This window comes from Folsomia candida, unplaced genomic scaffold (assembly GCF_002217175.1).
Source record: "Folsomia candida strain VU population unplaced genomic scaffold, ASM221717v1 Fcan01_Sc018, whole genome shotgun sequence".
NCBI lineage: Eukaryota > Metazoa > Arthropoda > Collembola > Entomobryomorpha > Isotomidae > Folsomia > Folsomia candida.
The window spans coordinates 1,035,292-1,062,484 of record NW_019091210.1 but is presented as its reverse complement, the minus strand read 5'-3'; the positions used below and the strand labels follow the sequence as shown (position 1 = coordinate 1,062,484).

The 27,193-nt window shown below is 36.5% G+C and overlaps 3 protein-coding genes and 1 long non-coding RNA gene across 6 annotated transcripts; 3 read left to right on the top strand and 1 right to left on the bottom strand.

Moving 5' to 3' along the window:
- Nucleotides 1-1,491: 1,491 nt before the first annotated feature.
- On the top strand, nt 1,492-4,906 carry LOC110857407. Of its 2 annotated transcripts, none has more exons than XM_035857876.1 (5): nt 1,492-2,019; nt 2,345-2,512; nt 2,759-3,072; nt 3,652-4,015; nt 4,145-4,906. In XM_035857876.1, the coding sequence occupies exons 1-5, from the start codon at nt 1,724-1,726 to the stop codon at nt 4,200-4,202; spliced, it is 1,200 nt and encodes a 399-aa protein (XP_035713769.1). In that variant the 5' UTR covers nt 1,492-1,723; the 3' UTR covers nt 4,203-4,906. The 2 variants fall into 2 exon arrangements, with proteins under 2 accessions (XP_035713769.1, XP_035713768.1); XM_035857875.1 differs by having other exon boundaries at nt 1,496-2,019; nt 4,168-4,906.
- A 1,209-nt stretch (nt 4,907-6,115) lies between these two features.
- On the top strand, nt 6,116-7,748 carry LOC110857299 (O-antigen biosynthesis glycosyltransferase WbnK). Its single transcript, XM_022105915.2, has 2 exons — nt 6,116-6,342; nt 6,447-7,748. Exon 2 carries the CDS (start codon nt 6,515-6,517, stop codon nt 7,634-7,636), a length of 1,122 nt encoding a protein of 373 aa, XP_021961607.1. The 5' UTR covers nt 6,116-6,342; nt 6,447-6,514; the 3' UTR covers nt 7,637-7,748.
- A 594-nt stretch (nt 7,749-8,342) lies between these two features.
- Nucleotides 8,343-12,907, bottom strand: LOC110857308. Of its 2 annotated transcripts, XM_035857847.1 has the most exons (8): nt 12,607-12,907; nt 11,678-11,845; nt 10,825-11,132; nt 10,287-10,398; nt 10,035-10,140; nt 9,877-9,932; nt 9,359-9,620; nt 8,343-8,653 (listed from the first exon to the last, which is right to left on the bottom strand). In XM_035857847.1, exons 1-8 carry the CDS (start codon nt 12,894-12,896, stop codon nt 8,405-8,407), a joined length of 1,551 nt encoding a protein of 516 aa, XP_035713740.1. In that variant the 5' UTR covers nt 12,897-12,907; the 3' UTR covers nt 8,343-8,404. The 2 variants fall into 2 exon arrangements, with proteins under 2 accessions (XP_035713740.1, XP_021961615.2); XM_022105923.2 differs by lacking the exon at nt 9,877-9,932 and having other exon boundaries at nt 10,035-10,398.
- A 5,512-nt stretch (nt 12,908-18,419) lies between these two features.
- Nucleotides 18,420-19,019, top strand: LOC110857324. Its single transcript, XR_002548657.2, has 2 exons — nt 18,420-18,564; nt 18,642-19,019. It is a non-coding gene; the product is annotated as an uncharacterized LOC110857324 (long non-coding RNA).
- Nucleotides 19,020-27,193: the final 8,174 nt, after the last annotated feature.

Below are 27,193 nucleotides of genomic sequence, written 5' to 3'. Positions count from 1 at the left end.
AAGGTAAATATGTCGAACATTTTTTGTAAGTATCACGGGTAGTTTTTTTTATACTAGCCTTCACTTTTTTATAGGAAAAATGGGATCGGACTTTATTAACACCCTTTATATTTTATCGTCCATACAGACTCCAGCTTTCCTAAACTACGATAGATATGCACATAATCCATACTTTTAACATGCAGAAGGAGTCAGCTTTTTATTTAAGATGTAAATAATGTGTGCACTTGTGTGAGTATGCAAATGTTTGCAACATGGGAAGTGATGGGGATTCACTAGTGGTCAAGGCTGATAAAATATACAATACCTACATGATGCACATTCGATATAGAAATACCACAAAATATGCATGGAGACGCCACAAGCACATAAGGCCGTATGCACTGTAGAGGGGGGGAGGGCATACCTGTTCAAAAAATTGTTTTCATTCAAATGTATATTAATTATTCCGATTTCTAACTGAAGGTTTCAATTCACATTCAATCGCGTTCTTTCTACTTAATTTTATTTCATTAAACTTCGTTTCTTACATACTTCGCCTATGTAGGGTTGAAAATGAAAGTGGTCATAACTCTTTCATTCTCGGTCATCCAGCTGAAGTTACGGAATCCTTAAGTCAATTTCATTATTTATTATTATATTTATTAAGTCTCTGGTAATAATAATTGATTTGTAATATTTTCCGTCCTGATGACGATCGCAATCGAGATCGAAAGCTTGACACCATTTAGAAAACAATAAGGTTTTTCTCATTTGTACATCCACAATGTCCGTAAATAATAATTCTCCTATATTTATTAGTTACATAAGTGATAAAAAAACCCGTTCAACAAATCGGCGGCTTTTTTGATAGCAGAGAGGTTAAAAGTGATGCGGGCGAGGACTACAAAAAAATAATTTATTGCATTTTATGGACCGTCATTTCATTATCGGTAATCCGTTTAATTAGAATATAACCCATATCCTTGCAGAAAATCTTGCTTGCACGACCAAATGTGCATGTAGGCGTACCTCTTGTTTCGCTAATACAATGTATTATGCTTTCTTGCACCTCGTAATGTTTATTGAGATAATGCAATGGGACATAATCAGGACTTATGATTATGTTGATCCTGATTCAATATTAATCAATCTGTATTAATTTCTTAGGCTTGGCCGTATACTACATACATGCATACATATGTACAATAAATATTTGAATTATCTAAATGTGAAATAAATATTTAATTTAATAAAATACACGGTTAAACATAAATCACGTACCTATGAAATTTGGTCATTGCGGTTCTTTATCAGGGGCGGATTACCTCAATGGAAAGTTTTATTGGTCACTGGCGTCCGGATTAAATCGAATACGCCGAACTTATTGGCACAATGATATCATACGGGATACTTGATAAGCATATTTAGTGGGCATACATTACTCGTATGTACATACGCAGCACAAGAAGTGGATAAGTATGAACGTGCATACATATGCAAAAAAATGCTCCAGTATGAATCACAGCATTGTCCACTGGCCCAACCAGCGGTCCCTTTTACTTGGACGCACTATCTCTTGAAATCAATCTGTCCCAATTTACGTAGGTATCATTCCATTAATGTGAATTTCAAAAATATGTACATTGTGATAATTAAAGATAGCAGTAACGTGCCACAATGACAGTGGAACAGTGAGATTTAATGTTGTGTCGACTACACGTGCTGCATTTGTTAATTAATCATGTCGGTTTTTTCCCAGTTAAGAATTTCTTGTAACAAACTTACCCTGCTTTGGTTCGTATTTAGTATTGCATTTTTTGTCGTAATAATAAACACGGCTCTTTATGAAGAAATTTCTTCCAAATATTTTTATTATAACGACACCGGCCACACAACGTATTGGGGGCACGTTTCGCTAATCGAAATATATTCAAGTGCAGGAAAAGTGTCGTATTCTGAAGGAGACACGTTTCAGGAGGATGGCGGATTTCAACGCGTCGGTGACGATGGGTTGCACGTGTACTCGGCTTTCTTTGGGTATGAATTTGTGAATTCGATTTAGTTAATATTGTAAGTTTGTAAATATGTATACTCTTAGAAATCTGGTATTAAAATAATACCACGTGATATTCATGTGTATATGAATGACTCTATCATAGTGGTATTGATTAGTAATTTCGTGCAGTCATAGCTCGGTACTACCAACGCTATATCATTTTGGTAGCAAATTTTTACGGATCGGTTTTAATTTAATATTATGTGGTAGCAAATTTAATACCGAGCAATCAATAGCTGAGTCACTGTACCAGATTTATAACATGCATATAAGCCTCAACAATTTATGAAAATTTTTACATTTTAGGAACAACAATACCAGAAAGTTGATAATAATTGGAATCGATAAATCCAAAAGTGAAAGAAAACTCGAATGCGGATTTCACCAAAGTAGCGCAAGTATTTTAGCCGATGCTCACACCAACGCGACCAAACGGAACTCTGCTGATGGATATAATACTGGGTTAAAATATTGGTAACTTATTTTTCGTCAAACTACTAAGATTAAAAAGATCTTTGATGCTCCACCGTCCACAATAGTGTTTATAGGTGCAAAGAAAATTTAAATTTCTCCAAACTGTACATTTGCATAAAATTTAAATCATTGAATTAGGTGTCAAAGCCAGAACCAATAAACCTGCACTTAATAATCAGCCCATTACAAGAATCTGATCAAAAACTGCATGAAATAAAAATATGAATTTGTTTCATTCTTTTCTAGCCCAATATTTATTGAATGCGACATCCCGGAAGACATTCAGCATCCAAATTATGTCTCAATAAATGTTTTCGATGCTCCTTTAAATGATTCTGATAGAAGAAATATTTTGAAAATTCACTACCCTCCGGAACGCCCAATCTACAACATTTCCGCCTGCCTCCAACCACTTTACACGAATGAGAATGTGACCATGATAAACCCGCTGAGATTAATTGAATGGCTAGAATTCCAGTTAATGATGGGAGTCCAACACTTCACGTTTTACAATATATCCGCACATCCAATAATTTCGAAAGTTTTAAAAAGTTACAAAGGTGAGCAAGCAATGTTTTGTAATTCAGGTGATTAACTGTTTTTGAAAGACTGGTAAACTAAAAATTTCATAAACTTCTATAAAATATATAGAGAGAGACGATAAGGGTATAAGGTTGCACGATTTTCCTTAGAAACATAAATCGGTAGTACAGCTGACTTGATGTCAGTGTTTTTATTAGTGCTTACTGTTTTTAGATCCCTCTGAATAAGCTAAAAAATATTATAACAAAACCTGGCCCATTATTATTTACTCACTTTTGACGCATTCATGTTTCGCGACAAAAGCCTGATAGATTTTTCCTTACGAACCTAAGGCAAAGGCTTATGTGGCGACAGGTTTTTACATGGAAAGCAGTTTGGAAGAGCGATTTAAACCAAGACCATCTCCCTTCAGTAGTATTTTAACTGACGTTTTTATCCTTCAAATTCCCAAAATTTTACATGGCACTTCCATAAAAGCTGGTAAACAAGCTACATAAGATTATTGCTCAAATTTGTACCCCATCACTTCGTGGAGCGTGCCAAAAGTGAGTAAATTCGAATGGACCGCCTATTGTATATAAAAAATTACAATGCAGAAGTCTCCATCATTCCATGGAACATACCGTTCACCGCACGGAACGAAATCCGCGCCAGGGGCCAGTACATCCAAGCCAACGATTGTTCTCATAGACACCGCGGAGTCTCAAGATTCGTCGTAACACTGGATTACGACGAATTTTTAATTCCTAATCAAAATATTTCCGACAATTTTCTTCCCCTTTTCGAGCACATCTTGGATCTGGATGAAATCAAAAATGGTCAAAAACTAGTCACAAGCTTGCTGTTTCATGCGGACTTTTCCTTCACCACGTGGCCAATGGGAGCAAATATATCGTCACAATATTATAACACGAACTTTCTTCGGATACCTACGATGACCAATTTCATTCAGAGTGGACAGTAAGATTTCGTTTATCTTTTTACCACAATTTGAGTGTAAATCGAAAATTTCATTCACGTTCTGCGTGTATAAACATGGTTTCCACCAACATTGTAAAAATTTCTAATTAGTTTAAAAATAAATTTCAGGCCACGTTGTCTTGATTTTTCAGGGCGAAGTTTGTCCAACTACCCGAACACGTTGTAGAATCGGGGGTTCATTTTGTAAAACAAGGTGTCCCTGGTTCGAGACAATACGTCGCTGAAAGAAATTTGGGGCGTTATTTACATTTTCGCGAGTGTACGGAATTCTTTCAAAGGATAAATCCTACCTTGCCAAAAAATGAGACTTGCAATCATGACGCACATTTTGTCGAAAATCTCGATGCCGTAGAAAGATTTGGTGAAAAGATTCTGACCAGAGTGGATAAAAAGGTGATGAAATTAGTAAAAAATGATCCACATATTGAGCTATATTTTAGTGTAGTAGATTAGTTGGATAACGAATATAACGATCTGTCAGAAGTATTAAATTCAAATTATAATAGCTATACATTTTGTCTCCTTTCTCTACATTTCTTTTCAAATTTAGTTAAAACAAAGCTGAGTTCAAAAGGGGAAAGGTTAGAAATACTTATTACACCCCTAAAAATGTGGACTACTAGAAGATTAGCAAATCATGTCAATAGTTATTTGTATTCATATTTCACTTAATAAACAGAATGTAGAATTAAGAGTTAATTTACTTTTCAAAAGGATAATGTTTTTACAGTAAATAACGAAAATACGTGTACAAAAGTAACGACCAATGTATTACAACATATTACTCAAATGAATAAACCATCCTATACATAAATTGGGATTGAGACTCTAAATGTAAAAAAACATATTATTATAAACTGTGTTTTTTACTGGTGAAACGTTTCTTTCACGTTTTTTTAAAATAAATTTTATCACATAGATAACATAGAGCTTAACAAGGATGTTTTTTTGGAATTTATACGCGATAAGGCAAAGTTTTTGGGTTTTTGCATACCATTTACTCATCCAACCTCATACCGTGTAATTGTTTGATTTATTTACGACAACCGGTATTTAGCCATTGTTTCTTTCATAAGATTTTATCTGAATTACATACATGCATCAGTACATATTTAACAGTCTTGATTTCGTTTGCCGTCTGGCTTACGAAGAATTTTGCTGTTATCAGCTAATTTTGTATTTATAAATTCTATTTACATATTTAACGACCGGTAACCATAGATCGGATATTTCAAGTGTATTTATTACGGGTTCTGAGTGGGATATGTGTCTGTCAAAAAATATTACTTCGTTCAAAATTCATTCAATTTAAGAATTGGAAAAAATTATTCATTCTTTAACTATTCTTTTTTTATCCCAAATCCTTCCTTAAATTTCTTAAAATATACGCCATTGGGTGAAAATTGAATTATGATTAAAATTATTCATTCATTCTTCATAAATTTGAATTGAATGAATAAATATTTATTCAATATTCATTAATAAAAAATTGACAAAAATTATTCACTCATTATTCAGAATGTGCACAGTTATGCCCCATCCGCGTCCCCTAAACACTCCGGTTTAAATATATCTATTGCGTACTCCGGTGTCCGGAAAAGCCTGTGTGCCGTTTAAAAACAAGACTCAACAGCACTTTGGTATAAAGAAGGCTATTTTATAAACGACAGAGGTTATATGCTCGAAAATCAAGTAGGCAAAAATTAATTAAAAGATTTCAAAACAAGCTCTTGTACCGGCCGAAGTTTGCAGACCTCCGATCCATGCCTGTAATTCTCAGTATCTGAAAATTTAGGTATTGATCCACGGACATATGTATTTGGTAGAAATTATACGTCCGCATGCATTAGATAAGTTTATGGACACCATTTTATCTTCTTAAGTTTGCCAGCGGTTCGCAGTATTGTCAGATTGTGAACCAAATAGATAAATACAATTGAATAGTACTATCTGCCGATAAAGGATTAATTCCTGTCTTACAAAACGAAACAAATCATAAATTTGCATCACAAATACCCTTATGCCGCACATACAGATATTTATACGTTCAACTTCTCCTTGTCTGAACCATTTCTATTTAGTAATAAGCAGTACGTATGCACATATAAATGTGTAAGCTTACTATTAGCCAAACAACTATAACTTAAAGATACATATTCATAGTTGGTGTACACCGTAGGTGAAATTTCAAAACTAAGGTAATCAATCCAGACGGACGGACGAAAAAATTGGTTTCGTTTAATCATCAAATACTACGAAGGGAAGACAAATTTGAAACTGACTAAGTTGGCTCTTAATTTTTTGTGGTAATTAGTGGACAACTTTTTCTGTTTCTAACCCTGAATTCGCAATGTCATGAACTTATGTACATATTTACATACACAATATTCATGTTTTCATATTTTTACAGACTTTCTACCTCGCCAACAATAACGGACAACCTCCACCAGCAACAATTACCCTCAATTCCTATGTACCATGTCCCCCAGTTACACCTTGTTGCTCGTCTTGGCCGGAACAATATACGTCTCTGTTGCATATTTTATATCAATGAAAGAATTTTCTATGACTCGACATCCCAAAATCAAATTTGTTCCTCCAGCCAACGCCAAAACTATCATTTCCTTTGAAGACATCACTTCTCACGCGCTGATAATCGACTCAAATGGCGGGTTGGGAAATCAACTCTTTAAATATGCGTGTGGTTACGGCCTATCGCAAAAATGGGGCGTTCCCCTCTACGTAAATGCTGCCCGAGCTGGACGAAATTTATACCTTGACCGATTTTCCATTACTAATCTCACCTTCGTGAAAAACGTAACTTCGCGTCCAAATTTCCACACGTTCAACGACGAGGACATCGTTTTCCATACAATCACCCCGGACTTAATAGAGACCAAGATTCTCCGCCATTTTGATTACTGTCAGTCCGAATTGTTCTGGAGACCGGTGAAGGAGGACATTTTGAAAATGTTCGAAATCAAAGAGATGGATCATTTTGGCCGGAATTTTGCAGATTGGCGAGATCTCGTCAATTCAAAAAATTCTACCTCGGTAGCGGTGCACGTAAGGAGGGGAGACTTCATTCAAGGGGAAGCCAAACATGGCGGGTGGATCACTCCGATGAAGTTCTTCTACATGGCGATGGAAAAAATGAGACAGATTTTACAAAAAAGAGAAAACAAGATCAAAATCGCATTTTTCATATTTTCCGACAGTTTAGATATGGTTAGTGATGAAATGCTGGGGCAAAATGATACTGATGAAAAGGAACTGGTGACATTGAGAAAAAGTATAAAATCGGGCGGGATATCGGTCCACTTTGTGAATTCGTCCAGCTCAAAGGGCGACTCTACTTTGCAGGATCTCGCCCTTATGACGGAGTGCAAACATATGATCGTTTCCTTTAGTACGTTCAGCTGGTGGGGGGCGTATCTGATAAAAAATCCGGATAAGGTGATTATTCGACCGACAACAAATCCAAAATTTTTTGAACAGTATGCTCCGCTGGGCGCGGGGAAACAAATGTTTAAGACGATTATTTTAGGGAAATATTGGTATCCCAAGGATTGGATTGAAATTAATCCGTTCAAGAAATAATTATTCTGTTTACGAGGTTAGCTTTTACGGAGTATTCATGAATATAATGTAAATCAAGGGAATTAGTTTGAATAAATGAAAATCATTTTTCCTAGTGAGGTGAAATCATGAATCTATATTTCTACTTGTATAGATTCATGGGTGAAATTTGAGCTTAAGTAAAAAGAGAATTTACAAGTAGGCATTTATTTCATGTACTTAATCACCATAAAAAAGTAAGGTGATTTTATATTTCTATTATTTTCTATCATTTCTAAACCGATTTGACAAAATTCACAAAAAATAAGGTACTCACTTCGTATCCTTCGTATTACGCAGAGAAAACTCAAGGGTGAACCTTCGACAAAATCGCGTTAACTATGCACATGTCAGACATGTTTCTCTCGGATCTTCCAGCACTAAAAAATCAAGGACCAAACCCCAACAATATTTTGGGTTAGTTGTGGCACCTGAGCGCTTCTGTAGAATTCAGGGCTTTATAAAGGATTCAAGTTAGTAAAAATGAGCATTTACGATTTATATGTATGCTGCCACTGTTAATACATACATATGTACGACCTTAGGATGTGAAAGGTCAAAACGTTCATATTTATTATATATGATGGTGTCATTTTCAAGGAACGTTCAACCGCTTTGGTGCCACTTTTTGATACAATTTATTTTAGTAATGCAGACAAATGTACATATAATGCTCTGATAACAAATATTTTAAACTTCATGTTCATAAGTAAGTTTATTTGCTGATTAGGTATGAATCAAACTTTGAAATTATCCGACCATATTTCTACCAAAATTTTCGGATGTAACACACCTACCCAAATGTTTGGAGTAGTGCGAGCCACCCGTACACTTAAGGTCTACGGACTTTGTAACCATTGCACCAATACCGCGGTGTTGAAAATCGTTCCTATGTTCACTGAAACAGGCTGTGGTGGTACCCAAGCTGATGATTAAAGCGACCACCAGGGCGAATGCGAATAATTCCTTTCGTAGGGTCATGGCAATAAGTATGTAACCCTGTTTGAAAATTAAAGCAAATTGGAAATGTAATGTTTTCGACAACTTTATATCAGCAATATTATTTTTTTCTCAACAAATTACCAAAGTTACAGCGAGTAGAAAGCAAAGTTTCTTAGGTATTCTTTATACTAGAGATTTCTATGGAGTTAATGTAGTGTAGGAAATGTGTCAATGTTACGACTGAAATGTTCTGGCATATTCTTGCCATATTTATGGTAATCATACGTCATTAATAAAGACGAAAGAAGTGACCTAATATCCTGTGTAATTGGAAAGTACATACAATTTCGAGTAAATCGACCCTCCAGTATGATTATAGCATCAGTGCATCACCTCAAACTTCATTTCCTCATCACAATTTATATTGATAAGCGAGGTTAATCATTTTAATGTCTTGACAATTTAATTTTAGTACAGCTCTACATTATGCATGAGACATTCATGTATTTCCTGAACTTTAGGGTATGAATGATCTCCTTTTAAAATGTAATTCTATCAAATTCGAAGTGAATAAAATATTTTATTATGTCTGACGCAGCCTCGAGATCAAATATCTGGTGTACATTTACTAATTCAGATGACTAAATAAACATATTCTACTGCGGTTAGAGTTTAGGGTATTCATACGCCGGGCGCGCATTTTTAATCCTTTACAGCGAAATAAAGTTCTATATCTGGATCAGTTTTTAATAATTCTGCCACCTTTTTATCCACTCTCGTCACAATCTTCTCCGCAAATCGGTCCACGGCATCGAAATTTTCGACAAAAGACGCGCCAGGATTACAAGTCTGATTATTTGGTAAGGTAGGATTTCTCTTTTGAAAGAATTCCGTACACTCGCGAAAATGCAGGTAACGTCCGAAATTCCTTTCAGCGACGTATTGTCTCGAACCAGGGACGCCTTCCATTACAAAATGAACTCCGGATTCTACTACATTTTCGGGTAGTTGGACAAATTTGGCTCTGAAAAATTATTCAGAAAGGGGTTAAAAATTTAAATTCTTTGAATATCAAAACAATTGCAATACTAGTGCTAACAATTTGACATTAATTAAAAATATTTGACGCCGCCACTGTGCAAAAAAGGATGAGTTTATTCCTAGAAATCCAGTATTCAAATATTTAATACCAAGCGGTATTAAATATTATATGTGTGATTCTACCAAAGCGGTATTGATAAGAACTATCGTGTAGTACTAGCTTGGTATTAAAATTTTACCGTGTCGGTTGCAAATTTTTTGGAATCGGTGTAATTTTAGTACCCAGCAGTAACACCTTTAATACAGAGAAAACAATACTTGTGTGACTATACCAGATTTCTAACGGTGCATAATTGCCACTCGTATTACAATATGGATAATAATTGTATGATCTTACTGTTGGCTCTGAATGAAATTTGTCATAGTTGGCACCCCTAGAAAATTCGTGTCGTAAAGTTGTGACGATAAATTTGCTCCCATTGGCCACGTAGTAAAGGAAAAATCTGCTCGAAACAGGATGCTCGTGATTAATTTGTCACCATTTTTTATTTCGTCCAGGTCCAAGATGTGTTCAAACAGGGAAATAAAATTATCGGAAATATTTTGATGGGGAATTAAAAATTCATCGTAATCCAGCGTCACGACAAACCTTGAGATTCCGCGGTGTCGATGAGAACAATCGTTAGCTTGGATAAATTGGCCTCTGGCGCGAATTTCGTTAGGCAAGATGAACGGGATGTTCCATGGAAGGATGGACACTTCTGCATTTTACAAAAAAAAATTGTGATTAAGTTCATTCAATTAAGGCAAGATTTTGCAAGCCAGAATAAAATGTGTAAACTTCATATTAAAATGCTTAGTTTGAAAACAAGGATGAAATTATGAACGAATTTTATAAAGCTTATTTGAATGCATACATACTTTACCGGGTTACAAAACATGGTACTGATAAATAATTGTCTTCATTTGCTGAGTATCGTAACATAGTTTACGAATAAGAAACACGATATTAAGCTTCGTAAAAAATCGTAAGGTTAGTAACGTGATTTTCGATGACAAAATTTTACGACGCTTAAAATTGTAACTTATTTAAGGATGGGAAAAATAATAATGACACGAAGGAATCATGAATCCGTTTGTGAATTTTCAAAATAATTGTGTCTGTAGTATGATTTGCAAATTCTCACCTTTGTAACTTTTCAAAACTTTTGAAATTATTGGGTTTGCTGATATATTGTAAAACGTGAAGTGTTGGACTCCCATCATTAACTGGAATTCTAACCACTCAATTAATCTCAGCGGATTTATCGTGGTCACATTCTCATTAGTGTAAATTGGCTGGAGGCAGGCGGAAATGTTGTAGATTGGGAATTCCGGAGTATCGTGGACTTTCAAAAGATTTCTAGAGTAGTTGGAGGGCGTATCGATGGTATTTATTGAGACATAATTTGGATGCTGAATCTCTTCCGGGATGTCGCAGTCAATAAATATTGGGCTAATTAAAAGCAACAAAGAAATATTTTTTAATTGCTGAAAGTTTCCAAGAATCTTCAAGTCATTGAGGGTATTCATCACGAGTTCGCATCCCAACATAACTTTTTGGAAATTGCGAATTTTGCGAAGCAACGAAGTGAACACACTTCGCAAATGACAGTTCCGAAAATTAGATATACAAATCTCTCGAATTTTAAAATGGGAAAAATGCTTTAATTTCCATTAGTTACCGAAATTTTGCATCTGAAATTTGCCAAATATTAAATTTCAAAAATTCAAACGGTCAAACTTCGGTAACTAATAGAAATTTATGAACTTTCCCCATTTCAAAATTTGTGAAAAATATTCTGCGGACTAAATACTAGCCTTGGAGATTAGCAAATTAGCAAATTAATTGTCAAGCCAAACTTTTTTGCGAACTTGCGAACTTTGTTTTTTGTTAACGTTGCTAACGATGCGGACTCGAAATGGATACCCTCGTTATTAGGAATATTTTATACTCATTATTTATTGGCAAACTTTTGTATTTATTATTTAAAAAAATACCAGTATTTTAAGCCAGTGTTGTATCCATCCGCGGAGTTCCGTTTGGTCGCGTTTGTTTGAGAATTGGGCAACACACTGGTGGAATTTTGGTAAAATTCGCATAAGAGTTTCCTCTTCTTAATGGATTTATCGATCCCAATTATTATCAACTTTCTTGTATTTTGGTTCCTAAAAATTTCGGGCATTTTAGGTTAAAATGACCTTGCAAGACTTTCATATCACTTAAAGAACCTCACGTGAAGAATGAGGACGTTGTTTGAGGGGTTCTGAACACACATGTGATACTGGAGATTTATGTTGAAGTACCGTAAATACTCTATTTATAGCCGGGGCTAAAATCCAAAACTGAGGGTCACGGACCCGGCTACAATTAGAGACCGGCTATAATTAGAGACCCGGCCAAATGTTGTTCCGCCCAAAATTTTAGATGTTACAAAATCATGCTGACTCAATTTCAGTTTTCTTATTTAGCAAGATATGCCATCAGTAACCCATTCACTTTAAATCTACATCTTTAAACGAAATTTTGCAATTTTTTAAAAATTTTCTGTCATTATTATATCCATTATTGACTTTAAATGCTAAATTAATAGGTAAAAATTAGTATGTCAACTAATTGGTTGAGTAGCACATTGTACAACATTCTTTCTTGAACGGGTCATTAACGAGACACAGCGGACAAGACAGGCTATAATTAGAGACCCGGTCATAACTAGAGACGACCCGGCTAAAATTTTGAAATCTTGGTCTCTAGACCCGGCTATATTTGGAGACCGGCTATAATTAGAATAGGGCTATAAAGAGAGGTTTTACGATATTTGTAAAATTTAGGAATATGTGTATCAAAATCCCACATCTACATAAATTTACCACATTCTTCATGCACCGTCCCCAACCAAGACTTTCATTTACAAATAATAAATGCATACCCGAAGAAAACTGAGTAAACGTACAGCCCATCGTCAGAGACGGGTTGAAATCCCAGATCTTCTTGAAACGTGTTTTCTTCAACGTATTTTTCTGTATCTGGGTTAACTCTATCTCGTGAAACAGAGCTCCAATCAATTTTGTGACCGGTGTCGTTATAATAAAAATATTTAGACGGATCTTGATAATACAATTTTGTGTTTATTATGATATAAAATACTGTAATTATTAATATGGAGAAAATTAATATAAGATTTTTAGTAGAAATATTTAACTGGGAATAATATGACATGTTTAGCTTAACTGGATATAATAAGTATGTAACTAGGTTGTCAAATGTCCATACCGTGCTGACCACCTACTCATTTGTGACACTTTAATATTATCAGTAAATGTGGACTTATTTGCTTACGCTGATAAGCAAAATATTTTATGCACATGTGTACTTAACGGGGCATTATAGTTTGCTCTGGCCGCTCTATCAGCCAATACAGTCTCTCGCTCAATATTTCTCCGTATGTTGACAACATGCATAATTTTTTGCACAGCTTTTTTACCTTGTCATTCTTATACCGAGATTAAATGTGCACTCAAAAATGTGGAATTTGTTGAATTACAACTAGTGATAGTTGCGCAACAAGAAAATAAGGCCCTTTGATGAATTGATATGCTACTTTTATTTGTATTAATCAATTAATCTCGAGAAAAACAAAATTTTGATGGAAATTGATTTTCGGCATTTAATATAAATAAAAGTAGCATATCAATTCCTCAAAGGGCCTTATTTTCTTGTTGCGCAACTATCACTAGTTGTAATTCAACAAATTCCACATTTTTGAGTGCACATTTAATCTCGGAATTAGAATGACCAGGTCAAGATTTTGCATCTTTTCATGATTCGTCTCAACTTGTCATAGAGTATGCGTGGTGGGAAGCCACCACCACACATACTCTTCCCATTGGAAACCACTAAAAACATAAACAATGCCAGATGATATTTGCAGTTTTTTGCAAAAAATTCAAAATTCCCACCGAAACTTGTGAACTTTTTACCCCACCGAGTTCATCAGTTTCGCCACTATGTGATTTATGAGGATTGGTTTAACATAAAATATAGTCAACTCTTAAGCTTACGCATGTACGTACAAACAAATGCATGCACTTACATTTGTCGATATGTAAGGGTAGGAATGGTAGAGACGTATGTCATGAATTCAAAATTACATGCCTTCATAAAAAATAATAAAATGGAACAATTTTAAGAGATCCAGGTTATTATGTAAGTACGTGAGGAAATCTCCTTACTAACAAAAAACAAATTAAGTATGTATGCATATTACAGCACCAGGGCATAAATTTAAACCGACCCGTATGCTGCGCGCCCCGATAGCTCAAGCTTATCAGTAGATTTTATTCAGCCATCGGGTTTAGGTTTATGTTGTACAGAATTTAACTGGCTTTCCAACGGTACTACATATGGTTATGAAAAAACTAACGGGTATGCGTAATTAATCATACCAGAAAAAAAAACACAAAAAAATTAGCTGCAAAAGTTTAAACCCGCTTCTTATTAAAAATTGCTTCATGACGAAGGGGGGTTAAGGCATGGGTTTAACAATTATTTACATTCATCCTAGGTACTCTACTTGCAGAAAAAGCTAAAAAATCGGGAGTTGACCATTGCGATTACAAATCATTTTAAATCTCCGCGAGCGAGACCTGTGGCACATAAAAATTACTGCTACTACCAAATTTAACAAAAATTCAATTAAAACAATGATTAGGAAATAGAACAATATAGCTACTGTGCCAAGTAATCCTAAATCGGGACGGCCAACAGTCAAATCTAAGCGAATTGACTGAAATATTGTTCCAAAAGCGATCCAAAATCGTGGGATGGCACTCCAAAATTTGACCTCCGACAGCAAGGGCATTGTGAGATCCAAATTAGCGCATGAATTGTGAAGAAGAGACCCCATGTACCAAGTCTCAGGCGACGATGAGCTCGGAAAAAATGTGCCTACCTGTGAAAAGCTTAACCCCAGGCCTGAAATGGGCAAATTAGCATTCTGAAATGTCTTGAATCTGGAAAATGAATGTATTGCACGTTGCGTACAAGTCATTGCTTTTTAAGACCTTCCACAGGTCTCCCCCAAACATTATTTACCCCCTAATTCACTAAAATACCAAGTTTTATTTTTTCCGACCATGATACTTTGATCCAGTTTTGGGTGGTTTATCCAAAATGCTCATTGGCCCATTTCAGGCTTCGGGTGTGCCCCAGGTCTCGCTCGCGGAGATTTAAAATGATTTGTAATCGCAATGGTCAACTCCCGATTTTTTAGCTTTTTTTGCAAGTAGAGTACCTAGGATGAATGTAAATAATTGTTAAACCCATGCCTTAACCCCCCTTCGTCATGAAGCAATTTTTAATAAGAAGCGGGTTTAAACTTTTGCAGCTAATTTTTTTGTGTTTTTTTTCTGGTATGATTAATTACGCATACCCGTTAGTTTTTTCATAACCATATGTAGTACCGTTGGAAAGCCAGTTAAATTCTGTACAACATAAACCTAAACCCGATGGCTGAATAAAATCTACTGATAAGCTTGAGCTATCGGGGCGCGCAGCATACGGGTGGGTTTAAATTTATGCCCTGGTGCTGTATTGGTCGTAAAACCTTCTAATGACAATATGGTGAAGGAAATTGTATTTCAGACTTTTCCGTCCTCTAAATAAACTTCAGGAAATTTGTCAGATCCGATCTAGTTTATAGAATACCTTGCAAATTTGTATATAAAGGAAAACCTGTAGCAAATTAAATTACGTAATTACCATAAATACCTTATTTCCAACACAATGCATTCACTAATTGCTCATCGGATTAATTCCTTCCGTTCTAACATACATATGTAAATATAAGTATCATTAGCATACATACACAACCGAATCTGAAGAATGTCACTTTTTACCGATTTACTTTGTTCATGCTCGTCAAAATTCCGAGTAGTGCATTAGCATTTGAGAGTAAAAACGTTCACATGCATTGATCATTTTGTGATGGAATTTTTTCATCACCAGCTCAATAAGCATATTAGCGTGAGATAAGTGCATAAGTTTCATTTGATGTCCCACATTCATTACCAAAAGTAAAATTCTTATGCAAGTTTTAACTTGTGTGCATAAACTGGTTTAATTCCTACGTACGATTTCGATCATGACGTCAAAACGGGAATAATTTAGGTGCCCTTGACCGTGGCCGTTTTAACCACGGTTTTTCATTGCTTGGCGTAAGTTGCATTTTTAAGCAGATCTGAAAACCGGAAGCATGGTCTTAAGGCGTTAAGGTGACATATGTAGCCGGTTTAACTGAAGGGTAAGTAGGCCTTGTACGACTTTAAACGTCTAGGTATATGTTCGTCTCAGAGGTCGACGCCGATGGTACCATCGGCGGCGGCGGCTTGAATTTTACTAAGGGTCGGCGGCGGCGGCGCGCCGCGCCGCGCCGGTTTTATGCCGGCGGCGGCGCCAAATGTTAAATAGTTTAAATAGTTAAACAGCTTTTAAAGAGCTATATTGTACTTTTTCGCTCGAAATACCGCAGTCGGGTAAAAAAATATGTACGCAATCTTTTATGTGTTTCCACATAGTCTTAAACCCTTACATATATGTATATATATAAAAGCGTTGTCACCCGGTCTGTTTCTGTGCACGTGGTTAGATGTAGGATAAGGGACCACTGGTAAAGGTAAAAAATGAAAAGCACTTTTTAAGCTAAAATTATAACATCTTCGATTTTGACAAAAGCATTCTTATTTTTCAACGTCTAATCAACTTTTACCTATTTTTATAAAGCTGCAAGTTCGTTTTGATTACATGCAGCATAACTTCAAGCCATTGCTCAAAATTATTCGGGGGTTTTAACACTTCCGCGTTTTTTAATCTTTGTAATTTAAATTTAGCATTTTGATGATTACGAGATCAATTCTTTAATTAAAAAATATTTCCACCCGCAAATTTTGGAAATTAAATATATTTGCATAGTAAACTTTGAAAATTTTTGGAAAGTTATTTCGGGTACAATTTCCCACTTTCGTGATAGTAAAGAGGTAAATCAGACCAACTGTGCAACAAACCCTGTTTCCATATTCAGCAAGAGAAAGTGAGAAACTCGGATTCTGGTGGGTATCCACCACCACTGCATACTGTGGCTTCACAGTGCCGTATGGTGGTCTTATTGGATATCATCAGTATAAATTCAGAGGAGCGTTAGTTTTTGATTTGGGGCGATTTTAATAAATTCGGTAATTGCAATTATCTATATCATTATTTTCATAAGCAGCCATAAGTTTGTTACGGCACTTGCCGTATAAGCCACTCCTTCAGAAACTTTGACCCCAAAAATCTCAATGTTCCCACACTTTACTTCGGACAATGAAAGGTGAAAATGCAGCTCTTCTCAGGTAGAAACATCTGGCATCAGGTTGTCAGAAGTAAAAGTGTGGGAACAATGAGTTTTTTAATGATTTCTGTATACGACAAAAAACCGCCAATTTTCAAATTTTGAAACTTTTGACGCATTTTGAATTTTTGTTTTACCCAGTGTGCATTGACTTTCTCATTTTTTCAAATTTCCTTCTCAAATTTCTGGAAAGGGGGTGGGTGCATGTAATTTAAAAATATACATGCTAGATTTATCCTTGCACCCCAAATTCACTTTGCAATTTTTCTTATCAAATTCGGTGAAATCGACGCGAAACGGGTTTGCACAGTTGGCTCAGCCTGTACCTAAATCTTTATAATCGCGTTTTGAAGCCATTATAAAGATGCGAATTTAAGGTTAAGCCAAAATAAGTAACTTATCTTCAAAAACGCAAATTAATTGAAAATTCAGCTGGTAAAAATCATGGAAAATTTTTCCTATTTTTCATAAATATTTATTCTAATGTTATTCTAATACTTTGTATTTGTCATAAATAAGAGATCATCAAATAAAAACTCTAGTTTGGGACTGAAAATATTGTTGAAGGGTGTGTTTTGTAATTATAATTAGACCAAAATCTAGTATTCAAGCCAAAATAAAATCGGCGCCAATTTTTTTCTGCGGCGGCGTCGGCGCGCCGTTAATTTTTTTCGGCGGCGCCGCGCCGTGAATTTTTTCCGGCGGCGGCGGTGCGTAAAAAAGTACCGGCGCCGGCGGCGTCGGCGGCGTCGACCTCTGGTTCGTCTCTTCGGAAAAGTCAGTTAGAAGTGTAGTTACACAACGTCTTATTATACACATATAAATATTCATTTAATTTTAATTCAAAATAAATTAGCCTAAATTACTTACATACATTCATATCTAAATCTGTTTATATAATATCTATCGCTGGGCTAGTTTCAAGCAGAACTAAATTAAACCTAAAACCCACTTATTTTTTTCTGGTGCCCAAATTACATTTTATCCAACTTACCAAAAAGTACATGATAAATTAAATAATGAAGTGGTAAAGAATAAAGAATAAAACCATATGCATATGTACATGCAATTATTAATTATGTACATACAGCCTACGACGCTAAAGGGGAGACGTAATCTGCATAGATATATGTACATATCTTAGCAATCCACATATTTATCCCATCACAAACATGTAAATGGATGGCATTCATTATAAATTAGAACATAACATTGCGATAAACAAACAGGGAATGTCTTGTACATATTTCTCATTAAGGAAGTGACCTTATCCAGTTTATTGACTACCCCGCAAACTCAAATTAATTTCTTCGTGAAATGTTATGTTAAGGTTAGTCTTTATGCGTGTATTTACAAGTGATGCAAAAATAGTCAGAGATTTCAGTTGTAATATTGGCACATTTCTTGCAACACATTGGCATTTTCCAGAACTCTCAGGAAGCAGTTAAGGAATTTTCACTATTTATCCTTGAGAGTTGGGTAATTCCCTGGAAAAAAATTGTAAAATAAAATAAAATTGTTGATACATAGATACTTGCCAAAAAACGGTTAAAATTGTATTTAATTTTCAAACACAGTTGTCCCCATGAGGTCACGATGCGCTTTCTTCCTGCTGGCAGCTTTAGTCATTTGTTTTCTTCACAGCCTGGGAACCACTTTAGCCTGTTCACGAAAAAATAACAATGAAAAGCAAAACCAAGCCTCAGCAGAAGATAATCAAGGCTGGTATGAAGACGACGAGTATATTTATGAAGAAAGAGCTCAAACTATCCGGTCTCAGTCGGTCACATCGTCCGTGGATCTTAAGTGCACGGGTCAATGGCACTACTCCAAACGTTTAGGCAGATGCGCCCGTTGGGTAAAGTTTGCAAAAAAGACGGTCGGTTAATTTTAAAATATACATTTTCTTTATCTTAGTACACACTTTGCAAATAAAACTGACATAAAATTCCTAATCTGTTGTTAATATAAGGGCACAATTCTAATACGTACGCATATACGAAATATACGAAAAATAATATTAACAAAAGGACTCTTTCACTTTGGGGCTATTCATAACTAATGAAATGCGAGAAGGGGGGAGGGTCCTCAGAGTTGGGTTGCAAGATGTGGCGAAGGGGGTAGCGGGGGTCAAAGTCCTGCATGCGTTAGGTCACTAAAACTAGCGTAAGCTAAAATCAACAATTTATCAATTAAAATCAGTAATTCATCAATTAATCAAAGCTAGTTCATGTTACGAACGTCAGCTACAGCTTACTTGCCAATACGTAATCATTTCGCAGTACATACATGCATATCTATTTATATACATATGTACGTGAGAAGTGCATTATGTACAATATATGTACATACATATGCACTTCTCACATACATACATATATTCGATTAATCATTAATAACGTCCTGATTGTTTTAACCATTACTTGCTCTATTTGCATCATACATATAAATATGTTCTATGTACCCGAAAATTATTAGTTACTGATGTTTGTCTTATGCAGATTAGTTACAAATGAGAATATAACATTCCGATAAATGAACATACAAAGCCTTACATAAATATATTTCTTACTAAGAAAGTGACCTTAAATCCGGTTTAATTATATGATATAATTTCGACGAAATGGACCACCCAAAATTGAAGATAACACTACCTCAACTTCATTTCCGCGTGAAAATTAATACCGATACGTGACGTCCTTATATATATCCGAGTTATGCGAGGGAAGTCAGGGCATTTCAGTTGCAATATTGACACATTTTTTAAAGCAGGAACTTTCACTAACTGCGACTTGGGTAATTTCTTGGAAAAAAGTGCGAAAAAATAAAATTACGACAAAGACTTGTAGAAAAGTTCATTTTCAATTTGATTTAATATTTTAATACAGTTGACATCATGACGTCAGGAAGAGAGTTATGCACATTGTTCCTGATGGTCGCCTTGGTCATCGGTCTTCTTCATGGCTTGTATACCACCTCAGCTTGTAACCACGGAAGCCAAGAATACCCGTCGACGCAAGATGAAGGCTGGTATGAAGACGACGAGTATATTTATCAAGAAAAAGGTCAAGGTGCCATGGTGACGTCGTCGGTTGAGCATAAATGTGCGGGTGGTTTGCACTACTCTAAACGTTTGGGTATGTGCGCCCGTTGGGTAAAATTTGCGAGAAAGGTGGTCGGTTAATTTAAAACTTTCGACTATTTTTTTTAAATTTCAAACTTACCAAATAAAATTTAAACAAAATTTGCAATATAGTTACAAATTGTCCGGGCACCATTTTAGTAAATTCATGTATATGCATGAATTTTTTACAAAAGGCGATTAGACATGGTTTTCACGACTTTGCGCTTGAATATCTCTGGTGCACACTCGAATTTTGAGTTTATTTTGATAGACAAGCAAGATAATACTCTCAAAAACATATCTCTAAATTTTTAAGGCGATAGCTTCACAAATGTCCCCTCCAGAGCCCCCAGAGTTGGAAGGTGTCAAAAACCCACTTTCCAAACTGTAATTATTCATGTGGCATGATAACCAAAGAGGTCAGAGGTGAAAAATTATTATTATTATAACCCTAGATAATGATTATATCTAATAACGAAAGAATCCGTAATGAATAAAATAATGTGGGCCCTCCAGCATCGCTGATACTTTTCCATGAAAAGTGATAAATCGGACCGTGCACCGGGAAATTGACCTCCTGACCTTAAAAATGGACCGACTGGGTGAAATGAAGATTGAGGGCAAAGCTCTAAGTGTCCTAAGTAATATTAACTTAAACAGTGAAGATTTTGGGTAAACAGTTTTGGAGAAGGACCCGAGCTAATCAGCTGACGTGGAATCCTAAAAAACTCTTGGACTTATTTAGAAAATTAATAGTCAAATTTTGTTGAAAACAAATTTTAATAACTTTTTTGTGTCCCCTGCTGCAGAACTATTTTACCTACAAGGTACAAGTGACAAAATAATAAAATTACTGCGTTTTGATTAGTTAAAAAATTTTAAAGTTCCGCTTCAATTTCGAGGAGAACTTTTGTAAAAATTTTATATGGTTTGATGGAAACTCATTTCCTGGGGTGTAACCACTTATCAAAATTTTATCAAAAGTACTTACAGTGCAATATACTATATGTACCTTGGATATAAACAACATTTGGGATTTTTAGTGTCAAAGTCCTAAAATGTGGGGGGCCTTAAAAGTCGAGGAGTTGCGTTCGTGAGAGCATTCCATAGGACAAGTATGAAGTTAAACTACAAAATGGACTTAAAAGATAAGCATGAGACAAAAGTGGTTTTATATAGCGAAAAGCATGCTGAATCCATTGATAATAGTCGCAAAGACGATTTCTGCACTAGGGCCTCAGAAAAATCTTTTGTTCGACGCCATTTTATAAGAACACTGGTTTGGAAAACTAAAAAAGGACACCTCTCCAAATTTGACCTTGCCTCATGCCCCAGAGTGCACAACACCGGAAGCCAAATATGTTTACCTATAGTTCGAGACATGGGCTTTCACATAAAAAAAGTTAGAAATCTCTCCAACCAAAAACCATCGCATAATTAAATTATGAATTTGTGCAAACCATCTCTAATCGCCTTTTGTATTATAAATACCAAATAAAAAATATTGAATGTAAGGAAAAGATGCGGTGCGAAAATTAATTGGCGAATATTTTGTGCACACACATTATAAGTAAATATTATTTGCAATCGCATGATGATGCGATTAAAATCTCCAAACATGCTGGAAAGTACATATACAGTAAATAGTTGCCTGATACTGAAGCGATTTACCTTCATGCAGGAATTTGTAACAGTGTAAATCTGTAAATTCTGTAATTTTACAAATTTTAAGAAGCATTTCTGAGGAAGATTAGCATACACATTGTTCTTAACTTACAAAGCATAAAATCTTTTTATCTTGTGAAAGTTTGTAAGATTATTTTACAAACCTTACAGATTTTATAAGTTGGCAATGAAATTTAGAATGCATTTTCTCACTAAAATATACTTTGTAGTTGAATTAAATGGGAGAACTAAACATGTCCAGTGTTGCTTTTAAATTTTGAATTACTTATTCGATTTATTGATAATTTTATATTATTCCATTTTCCCATCTATTGCTTGGCTCTTATTAAAACCAAGATTTTAAATTATTACATACTGATACTCCATCCGCCTACAAACTTATCCTTTAATTATAGTTAAACTTTTAACCAGTCTCTGGGAACCCATACTCTTCCGACGCTGCTTTTTGATCTTGTCGCCACTGGACAATTTCCGGAATTGCGAAAATTCTCTCCTTAAGGGCTCTCAGGGTGGGAAATTCTGCCAAACAGTTCGGATCCAGAAGGGTCTCGACCACTTCGATAAAATTAATAAGCGTGAGGTCTCCATAAGTGAGATTCTCCCCAGCGATGTAATTCCCCCCAGATGACTCCAAAATGGAGGCAAATTTCGAAAAGTAGAGGGGAAAGTACATCGTGATAAAGTCCTCTCTCATCTTCTCCTTAGCCTTGCTTTCCGGAGCGTTGGCGAAATCACGAAAAACTGTGAAATGAAGCTAATGTTAGTTTTTTGCGGAAATTAGTGTCAATTTTACCAACCTGTGTGACGAACCACATCCGGGGTAGCGGAGGTGAAAGCTGATCCCTCATAATCCATGGCACCTGTAAATAATTTGAGAAATAAGTTTGTGATTTTTTATGTTTCTGAAAATTGTATCGATTTGTTCTCACGTAATCGCAAGTCGTACACGAGATCGGCCACTTCATCTGCCTTCGCCTCTTCTAATTCCGTCACGCCGTTAAATCCATACTTTCGTGCCAGATATCGCATTACTGTCAAGGTTTGTGTGAGGACAAAGTCCTCCCCGTCATACAAGATGGGCAGTTGACCGACGAATTTTTTGAAACCTGTGACAAATCAAGTTTCTATTCAATAATGGTATCGTTAATGAAGTAAAGAAACTCCAAAAATAATTATCACAATTAGCAATACAGTATCAAAGAATACCAAGCTTAATATCAAGCTTAATACCAAGCTTACCAATATTAATAGCTCGGTGCTCGGTATTAGAAGTTTACCAGGTCATTAGCAAATTTTTGACGGACCGGTATAATTTTAATACCAGATTTGTAACAGTGAAGTTAACAAGGCAATAGTGAATAGCTTACGCATTAATGTAGCCGTGTTTAAAGAATTCTTCCTCTTCGACTTTGCATCTGTCGGTTTCGTGGTCAGATTTCCCACGCCACCGCCACCCCCACCGGAACTCCGCTTTCTCTGCGATGCCCATGCATCTAGAGGGATCCGCTCATCTACAAATCTGGCCGCCCAAATAAAAAGTCAAAAAATAAACAAACAAATCATAAAAAATCAATGGAATACCTGACCCCCCTGATCGTCAACATCCAGCGGAGCGGTTCCGCGAATCCACGGATGTCAAAGTAGATAAGTCTCAAGTCTGGTTCTGCGTCAGGTTCGGTGGAAGTTGGCATCTTGTCAGATTAAGGGGCGAAAGTTTTGAAGATTTTCTAAAAATGTGGATAAACTTTCGGGAACTTTGTGAAGTTGGAGAAAGTTTTACTGCTTTCTCCTCGGTGTACCAGATAGTTGTGAAGACTGAGGTAAATAACGCCGTATTTATAGTGAAAGCCGGCATCATATAAATAATCTGTTGCGCAAAGTATTTCCCCATAAGTAATGGTGGAGAAAAGAGAGGAAATTATTCTTGGATTTGGACACGCTAAATATAAAACCTGGGCAGAAAATACTTTTCTCTCGTGTTCCTGGGTGATGACGAGGGAGAAGAGAAGGTCGTGTGATGTAAATAGGTGAAAGGCTAAATAGATGGAGAAAGCGAAATAAAAATTTCTTAAGATTTTGGGTCTTTTTCAAAGAAAACAAATTTTTGTAGATTGATGTTTTTATTGTGCCAAACGTGAAAATCAGTTGCCATTGTAATTTTTATCTGCGTCATGTCCTCTCAATACGGTAGATCAAATTAAACAGTAGAAATCACATGGGCGGAATCACTGTTTGGAACCCTGTTCTCAATCAGAGGAATAGTAAGGAATCCTTGCCTAGGAATATTTATGTATGTCTGTAAATTTGTCATATTTAAGCAACACAACACCGAAGTTATAAATGTATGCGTGGGAGATGATATATTTTGAGCCATTTACTGACGTGGTGTTTTGCCCACGACGACGTGACAAAAGTCACGTACACCGGATTCAACGAAAATAAGTAAGAGCTAATCGTTATAATCGGAATTCGTTTTCGCAAGAAAAAGTCGCATAAATTTGTCCCGTCTTTGATGGAAATGTCTCAAATGCATTCTTTCAGTTATGAGATTTATCGGAATAATTCGTTCAACGGTATGTTTTAAATTGAGGATTAAGCTACATTGAGGATTAGTACATGTACTGTGCCCTTCGAAAACTGTATTAAAACATTACTGACACAAGTACATATTTACATATGTACATATACATATTTACATATGTACACGTAGTAAGGGAACGTTCGTCCGCCCCTAGCACGCCCACTTCACACTTGGCGGTGTTCAGGCGAAGACCAACTTCCTCCCCCATGCGGATAATGGTGTCCATCGCGACTAACACTTTTTCTGGGGTGTCCGCTATAGTGGCATCGTCCAGATACCACAGATTAAGTTCTGCCTCGATTGCAAGGATAATGGGCTGGACAACGAGGGCGAAGAGTGCGGGACCTAACGGGTCCCCTTGTTGGGCCCCGCGGCGGGAGGAGATGGGGGTGTCGCCATAGTATAATTGAGACGGAAAAGCATAAGCCTGCGACAAAAAACTGAACATTGAGGGGAACCTTTCATGAATAATGTGGAGAATTGTATCCCGCCGTATCTCGTTAAAGGCGTTGTTAAAGTCGACTTTTAAAAAGGCTTTGGGTGTCGTATGGGCGTGTCCCCAATAGATGCGGGCCGCATGTGCCGCCGCTTCGGCACCCCCCCTTATCCCCACCCCCAGTTGATGGGGTGCTAGGTATTCCACAAGGTCGGGGGACATTCTTTTCAGTGCGATTTTAGCGGAAAGGCGGCGCCATACATTTCCAACCGCCACGGGCCGAATCCCGCCAGTTTTCTTCTTTAGGGCGGTGAGGGAAGCTCCATAGAAAATCGGGCAGAAGGGGACTGGAACACTCCCGCTGAGAACAACATTTATTAAATTTACGATAGCCTCAAGTAATTTTTCCCTCACTTCTCCCTGCTCAGTGGCGACAAGGTCTTTCAAAATTTGCGGGCGAAGGGAATCAAGGCCCCCCGCTGAACCAGGCGGAAAGCTTGCTATGGCGGTGACGACTTCTATCGATTTTCTGCGTTTTTTTTAAGTTTAGGGACTTATTTGTGCGACTGCTGCGTAGTCAGATTTTTGGATACTTTTTGTGATACATATTTTTTTCACACATACTCTGCGATACACTTTATACTAAGATTTAATAAAGAAACTTGCTGGACTTCTATCGGGTCGACCCTTGGTGATTCCGAGTTATTTAGTGGTTCGGGATATTTGGTTGGTTCCGGGTGTGGCGGATGCTTAGTGATAAGCGCATCAACTGTCTCTTGGGTCCTTGGGGCTATCGTGTCGTCGGAACAGGCAAGCCTAATTGCCCCCCGGATATCCCCATCCGCTAGTTTCGCCTCCACTTTCTTTGCCACACTTTCCATCCCTCGAGGGGGCTTGGCGGGAGGTCGAGGGAGTCGTGCCGGTGGGGCTGCCTGGTCCAACAACCACCGGGCAACTCCTGACTTGACCCACGTCGTCAAATTCTTGACCTTGTCGGTCTTCTGTGGAACGGGGAGGCTTGGGTAGGGGAAAATAAATAGTTTGCCCCATGACTCTTCGGTTTTGGTGGTGATTACCTCCTCCAAAACCTTAGTTAGGGCACGAGCAACTTCCATTCTCGCCCCTTTCGGAACTCGCCGTAGTGTGGGTGTGGTAATTTTTAGTTGAGCCAAGACTTCCCCCCAATCCTTTGGCACTGTCTCCCCGGATGGTGGCGAGTCGACCCACCTCATGCCTTCGAAGAAGGTGTGCGCGTCTTGCCCAGTTGTTCGACGGCTGATAACTTCAGGCAACAAGTCCTTAATATATTTTCCGAGGGTGGTCTCGGCGACTCCACCCTCTCCCGATTGGTCAACAAAAACTGCATAGCGGGAGAAAACATCAGCCTTCCTTATTCGCGAGTTCGTATGTACATGTGATACATATGTACATATACATACATATGATACAATGATTTCATGGATATGTGCAAAAATGCAATAAAAAGCAAGCTCACATTTTTCATACATATGTATCATATACATACATTTGTAATGAAAAATTTACCACTAAAAACAAACTAGCTTTCACCAATTTTGGTAAGAAGTTACTACCAAATAAATACCAGTCGGAGTATGTATGTACATGCTACTAAATTATGGCAAGAAGTCAACATCTAAGGTTGAAAAGTACAGAAATCTGGATCATGGATGTAAAACGATGACATTTTACATTTCACATTTTTTACATTGACTCTACCAGATTTTGCACAGTGTATGCGTAAACTATTTAACCTATTTTTAACAAAATTTTTACTCCAGCAGGCATCTGGTGACTTATATTGACTTGCATGTACTCTTACATTATAGAATTTGGAGTTAATCTTGTGACTATTACCACATGTCGACAACATGTTTTATTCAGTCTCTACAGGTAAGGGGAGATTATAAATGTCCTGCTGGTTGGCATAAAAAATTATGCAAAACAAAGCGAATCAAATTTAACAAAACGATTTTCAAATGATGCAGGGGGAATATGTTTAAATGCATATTTCAAGTACGTAAATAATTATATATGTATGCACATATACATACATAGCTATACGCATTTGTATATGTTATATTGAAAATCATGCATATGTACAGTCAATGGAACAAGTATTGGCAACCCCCACACAAGCTAAATAAAATTTGCTATAACTTTGGCATGCATTATCAAATTGGCATGAAAACTTGTACGCATTTAGCAAATCTAATGTAGTTTTCGATTATAATCATGTTTCTGATTTATATCTGGTAAACATAACACAATTCTGATTTTGACC